General features: G+C 38.2%; 1 protein-coding gene across 1 annotated transcript; it reads right to left on the bottom strand.

Moving 5' to 3' along the window:
* Positions 1–1,422: 1,422 nt before the first annotated feature.
* LOC149020394 (protein NRT1/ PTR FAMILY 2.10-like) lies at positions 1,423–5,849 on the bottom strand. The gene is made up of 4 exons (XM_089148511.1): positions 5,497–5,849; positions 5,202–5,419; positions 4,536–5,083; positions 1,423–3,092 (listed from the first exon to the last, which is right to left on the bottom strand). The coding sequence occupies exons 1-4, from the start codon at positions 5,588–5,590 to the stop codon at positions 2,180–2,182; spliced, it is 1,773 nt and encodes a 590-aa protein (XP_089004637.1). The 5' UTR covers positions 5,591–5,849; the 3' UTR covers positions 1,423–2,179.
* Between the last annotated feature and the right edge of the window lie 269 nt (positions 5,850–6,118).

Genomic DNA, 6,118 nt, shown 5'->3' with positions numbered 1-6,118 from the left:
TTGAGAAATTTATAGTTACAACCAAATTCATCTGAATCATTACACCAAAAATCAGAATTCTTGTTCATCTGAATCATTACACCAAAAATCAGAATTCTTGTTCATCTGACTCCAAGATGAAATAATTTGGTTATCTTCCTCTTGACAAGACCCCTAATTTAACAACTTATGAGTCATGGAAATCATCTCAAACCTCTATTAAAAATAAATGTTTTCTCTTTTAACTTTCTATAACTTGTCAGATCTCTGATAAGTGGAAAAAGATGGAATTTAGTCTCTGCTGCAAGAATTTAGTTGGGAGGGGACTGAGTGATCCGTGAGTTGGAAGAAACCGAATTCATATGAGGAAAGAATGTCACTGGAGTTGTTTTATGGGGAGGAGAAAATTCGAGGAGACATGATAGGAAGAGATGATTCCGTCTAAGCGCCAGTAATGAAACTGTCATGATTCCGTACGAGTATGAGTCGGGAACCAAAGCCAAGGAGAAAGACGGAAGTTAGGTTTTGAGAGAAGACGATGAGTTAAGTGAGAGAAGAAAGGAAAAAAAAAAACCCATTATAGTTAAGAGTTGAAAATTTATTGACAATTAGATTAGGATAATATACTTGTGATTGATCCAAAGGTAAACTATATCAAATTAGAGGGTGTCAAAATAGGAGGTGATAATATCCGATGCAAATCTGATTCCAGAGAAGCCATCTTGATGATTCGTATCGTTCCCCTTGGTTCGTTGCAGATCTCATTCATGAGATCATTTCCTTGCAGCGACAGTTCACGGAGTGTGTGTTCATGTATCATGTCCGGGAGTTAAACTATGGTGCAGATTTTTTGGCTAGCCTCCTTCTTGAGGCGTCGTTGATCCATTTTGATCCAGGGGGAATACCTTCTGCCCTCACGGATATTGTCCGTGATGATGTAGAGGGAAAGATTTATTATCGAATGTAATTTTTGTACATTATTTTTCTAATATTATCAGCTACCTATTCCCAAAAAAAAAAAAAAAAAAATACCACACTTTTTTTATTTCAACCGTTGGATTTAATTGTGAAGACATGATGCAAATTTTACGGTAGAATAGATGTGAAGGTATTTTGATCATAAAAATCACAATTTGTCCTTAATTGATCTTATTGAATACCTCAGAGGAGGCAAATGGAAAGTGTTCATCTATTTGGACTAAAAATTATATGAACCAAACCTCTCCACATGAAAATTTTTTTTTTCTTTTTCTTTTTTAATAATCTATGCAATAAATGAGGTTGCGGTCAATATGGGTTTAGTAATTTACGGTTCAAGCAATCAATTATTATGAGAAAATTCTGAAAATTTGGAAAAACCAATGATCAAAGTCTTCTTTCTTTCTTCTCTTCTCTTTTCTTCTTTATTTTTCTCTTTTCTTTTTTTTAATTTTTTTTATTAGGTTCATTGGGACCAATTTGAGCACACCAAATGTGGAAGTCTTGGTCTTTTGCCAACTAACCACAATTCGAAATTAGCAAATGATCAAAGTTTGAGGCAAATTGACAAGAGTAACAAACCGGTCTTCAAACGTCATCTATTAATTCTTTGAAACGTGTTCTCTCGTGTTCTCACTTTCCAAGAAAAACAAAACTAAAAATTGAATGATTGTTCAAACTTCAAACACGGTTTTGAATTGTTGAATGGTTGGACCACAAATCTCTGTAATATTTCAACCTTTTCAAAACGAGAGATTGGGAAGAGTTCCAATTGATTGGTTATCGATTTATATAAAAAACGATTCGGTTCACGCTTCTAGAATATGAGAAAAAATAAATAAAACCAAGTGATGATTTACGTACTTCACTTTATTGAGCGACGTGATAACGTCTATGATCAAACCATCATTTATAACTTCTATTATTATTTACTCATAGTGTGACTTCTTCCGCCCTCCCTCCTTTGTTATTCTCTTTCTAGCTCTCTCTCCTTCTTGGATGGCTTGAACAGATTCACAAAGATGCATCATTAATCAATAATATCTCTCTTAAACACATTCCAATTTTTCAACTGTCTGCATCTTTTATGGATGTAATCCCCATTCCACTGCTTTCCTTTTCAATTCATACCCAATTTCCAGCCTTGATTTGTAGTGTTTCTGGACAGTCTATCAAATCATAAAAAACCAAATCACATCTCTGAATCTTGCAGCTGTAAGCATCACACAGCCTGCTTTTCTGTAGATTCTTTAGTTCCATTGATCATCTCAAGGTCAAGGGTGGTGGTTTCATCTGCACAAGTACCCTTGTATCTGTACCATGTAGAGCAAAGCAGAAAGTAGCCAAAATTCAAGGTACACATGATAGCAATCATGTAATAGAAGTAATCCAACCTTCCCTTATTGAGATCTTGTGACAACCAATTCCCACTTGCATTATGTGCCGTAGTTTTATGAACCACTGATATCAACAAAGTGCAGAGATAGTTAGAACATGCTAGACCCAAGAAGAAGAATGACCCAGCTATGCTCCTCATATTCTCTGGGAACTGTTTGTAATAGAACTCAATCTGGCCAACCGAGTTAAATGCCTCAGCTAGCCCTGCTAGCAAGAGTTGAGGTACCAACCAAAACGCAGACATGGATGAAATGGCACCACCTCCTGAAGCCTCGCCTGGCAATGGGCTTGTGAGGGCTAAATCCCTTCGCTTCACTTCCACCACGCCAGAAACAAGCGCTGAGAGTATAGAACAGACAATTCCTGCACCCATCCTTTGGAGTTGTGTGATACCACCTTCTCTCCCTGTGACACGGCGTAGGGAAGGGACTACTATACGATCGTAGATTGGAATCCAGATGGTGAGGGCGAGAAACATGAAAACACCAAAGGATCCTGCTGGGACTTGGAAGTGACCCATGCTTCTGTCTGATTGAACTGCTTGGAAGATTGCGTAGGTTTGCTGTAGGACGATGGGCATGTAGTGGATAATGCTGGAAGCCCATACAGGAACAACTCTCATCAGGCATTTTACCTCCTCCACTTGCTGTAATCCACATAGCCTCCATGGATCTGCAGCAGAGCCGTCCGGGTTGACTAGGTCTTCAGGAGTCCTGATTGCAGCCTTGTCAATCCACCTGGTTCACCAATCCCAATATTTTATCATTCATTCTTTTTATTAATTGAAACTCATTGCCAATAAAAGAACCTTTGACTGTTGGGTGGTTCTGGTTTGGGTTTCTCAACCTAAACAAACAGTTCAAATTAATTGGTGTGGGGGCACTGATGGCTCATGCTTAGCCACGGTATCACTTACAGATCAGATGATTTTGAACCTTATAAACACTATCCATAGAACGAACATGGTTTCAAGTTCACATGTTAGGTTACAGCTGCAAATTTGGATGTAACTGTGTTTTTTCTGGAGGCTGTGTTTGTCAGCAACCATTCGAAGTGGGCGGGTGACTTTCCTATACAGCTTTAGCATATAGCAATCTTTTCTGACTGGCTGTTTCAATCCTTTAGTGTTTAGGTTACAATCATGGTTTACCGACCACTGCACCAAAGCATGCCCTTTTCACTGGGTCCTTTACTCTCGAGAATAGAAGTTAACATCACCTTAATGTTCTTCCACCATACATTCATGATAAAGAAAGTCTAGCTTGTCTTGAATCTATAATGATGAAAGAATATGAATGATAATGTTATTCTCTACCTTGAAGGATAAAAGACATCAACTCCTTTTGACTTACTAATCAATGCATTTACCAAAATAAAAAGACAATAATCATCAATGAACCCACAAAAGAGGGTATCTCTAGAACACACTCATGTCATGAGGGGTTAATTGGAGACACAGGAATATTTCAAATTTTTTGGGGGTAACTTTCAATCTAGGAATTCAAATATAAGAATGAGGCCAGTTCATTTTCTCATATAAGAATGAGCTTGTATGCTGGAAGACGGTTAAATGGAAGCCACACATCCTTATTAGGGAGGAATGGATTCCATACGTATATGGCTGGTTTCTGGTGTACTGGATTTTCTCCACTATGAAGATGTGATCCAAGCTCTTGTATGCTAACTCAAATCAGTAGTTTGATCTACAATTAAGCCATACTAGAGATTTTGTTTGTTGTTAATTTTCAGTATCGATCAATTTTTTTTCCTAATTTTTGTCATGTAACTGAATCCCTCAATACTCATAGAAGAAGAAGGAAATTGTTAAAGACAAAAATGACTTGACTATGCTTGAGTCGCTCAACTCACCTGACTCTGAGAAGATCATCAAATAAGAAAAGTATAATTCTAAAACTATGTTTTGAGTGTATCTAAAGAAAAAGAGAGTTTTGCTTCAAAACAACCACATTAATTACTTCACTAAAGCGATTTACGAACCAATTTTAGTTGGCCTACCTAAATTTACTCTGTTTAGTAAAAACAAATGCATGTCAGACTTTTTTCTGATATGCATAAACAAAGCAATTATGTAGTGAAAGAAAACTCGCCCTGATAGCATATGAGATTATGATGAGACAACAGCCATGAATAAATGAATGAACGCTAAGATATTATTATACCTGAACTGATCGGTGTAAGGAAGCCTGGAGTTGATTGAATTAGGTATAATATGATTGAAGAGAGAGACTTGTGCGTTTTGTGGTATCTTTAAGCTTCTCTTCTTGGATGCAGCAACAAAAACTCGAATCACCCCATTCACAGGGCTTCCTTCAGGTCTAATCCTCACATAAATTCTCGTACCCATGAAAAAGAGTGCACAGGATAAGAACATGAGACCAGTTGGTATAGCAAAACCAATTGTCCAGTTCTTAGATTGCACATACACTATTCCCGTCAGAGATACCATCATCGCAAAAGTGAAGGTGAAGTAATACCAATTGAAGAAGCTATTGATACCCTTCTTCCCTGATTCCGTCTCAGGATTGAACTGATCTGCCCCAAAAGCCAGGTTACAAGGCCGGATTCCGCCGGCTCCAACCACCAAGAACATGAACCCTAATAGTAAAAACAAGAGCTGCCATGATGTTGGTCCAATGCAGGACTCACTTCCACAGTGTGGAGGGTGCAGTTGAGGGATCGCCGCAGTCAGCATTATAAGAAACATTCCCTTCAACACCAATTGAAGATGTTAATAATATATACCAGATGTGATTTTGTGTATGTGCTCTAATGCAAATACAAGATAAGCAATAGTATCAAATAACATGTATATATATTATATATACCGTGAGGGAAGAGCAGCAAGCGAAACCCAAGGTCTTGTAACGTCCAAAGTAAGTATCAGAGAGGAAAGCGCCGGCAAGGGGAGCCAAATTAGTGCTGCCATTGAAGATATTAACAATAGTTGCAGCTGAGACCTTGTTGAGGTTGAATACTGATGTTAGATAAACAGCTAGGTTGGAAGAAGTTCCAATGGTACCCAGTTTCTCAAATGTCTCGTTTCCTGCAAAATTTCTCGTCCTGAGTTTTCTCAAGGAATGAAAATGGAGATGCTAGAACTGATGAGTTTGATTTAGTTACCTATAATGAAGGGCATGGCTTTTACGCCCCTATAGTTGAGCTTGGGAGGCTCATTGTTGTCTTCTTTATCAACAACATGCTTGTCGTTTTCCATGGCCAGCCAGCTAGCTTCTTCTGCCGCTGCTCTCTCTCTCTCTTGCTAGCTTCTTCTGCAGCTGCTGCCGCTGCTGCTGCTGCTTCTCTCTCTTTGTCTCTCTCTCTCTCTCTCTTACTCAAACTAGTGTATGATGAAGAGAAAAGAAGAGAGTTGAGTCTAATAATATAGTAGTAGAGATGAGTGAGACAATTAAGAAACCCAGGTGATTTTCTTCTTTGCTTCGTCCACCATTCTCGCCGACAATGACATAAATCATGAGAGAGAGAATCAAAGCTTACAGTTTATGACGCATGAACTCCATAAACGTAAGCAGAGAGCAGATTAATCAAAGAAAGAGAATCCTGATGAAATAATTGTATTCGGCAAATTTTGTTTTGTATTGGAGAATTCATACTATTGTATTCAACACTGTCTATCGACTTGGCCGACCTAATTGTTTACAGGAGTGTTGTCCACATCAATCGCCATTGAAATTTGTCATCAAACAGTCTAGGTTTCTCTGCTGACGGTTAGGTTTGATATGGT

This window comes from Hakea prostrata, chromosome 3, assembly GCF_041222555.1.
Source record: "Hakea prostrata isolate BN-2017 chromosome 3, UWA_Hpros_2, whole genome shotgun sequence".
In the NCBI taxonomy this organism is placed as follows: domain Eukaryota; kingdom Viridiplantae; phylum Streptophyta; class Magnoliopsida; order Proteales; family Proteaceae; genus Hakea; species Hakea prostrata.
The sequence above is the reverse complement of the archived record's forward strand: the minus strand, read 5'-3'. Positions and strand labels throughout refer to the sequence as shown.

Coding starts and splice junctions, on each gene's coding strand:
- LOC149020394 (XM_089148511.1), bottom strand. CDS start 5,590: ATGGAAAACGACAAGCATGTTGTTGATAAAGAAGACAACAATGAGCCT. Junction 5,420..5,496: donor AGCCATGCCCTTCATTATAG/GTAACTAAATCA, acceptor GAAATTTTGCAG/GAAACGAGACATTTGAGAAA. Junction 5,084..5,201: donor CTTGCTGCTCTTCCCTCACG/GTATATATAATA, acceptor TTGGTGTTGAAG/GGAATGTTTCTTATAATGCT.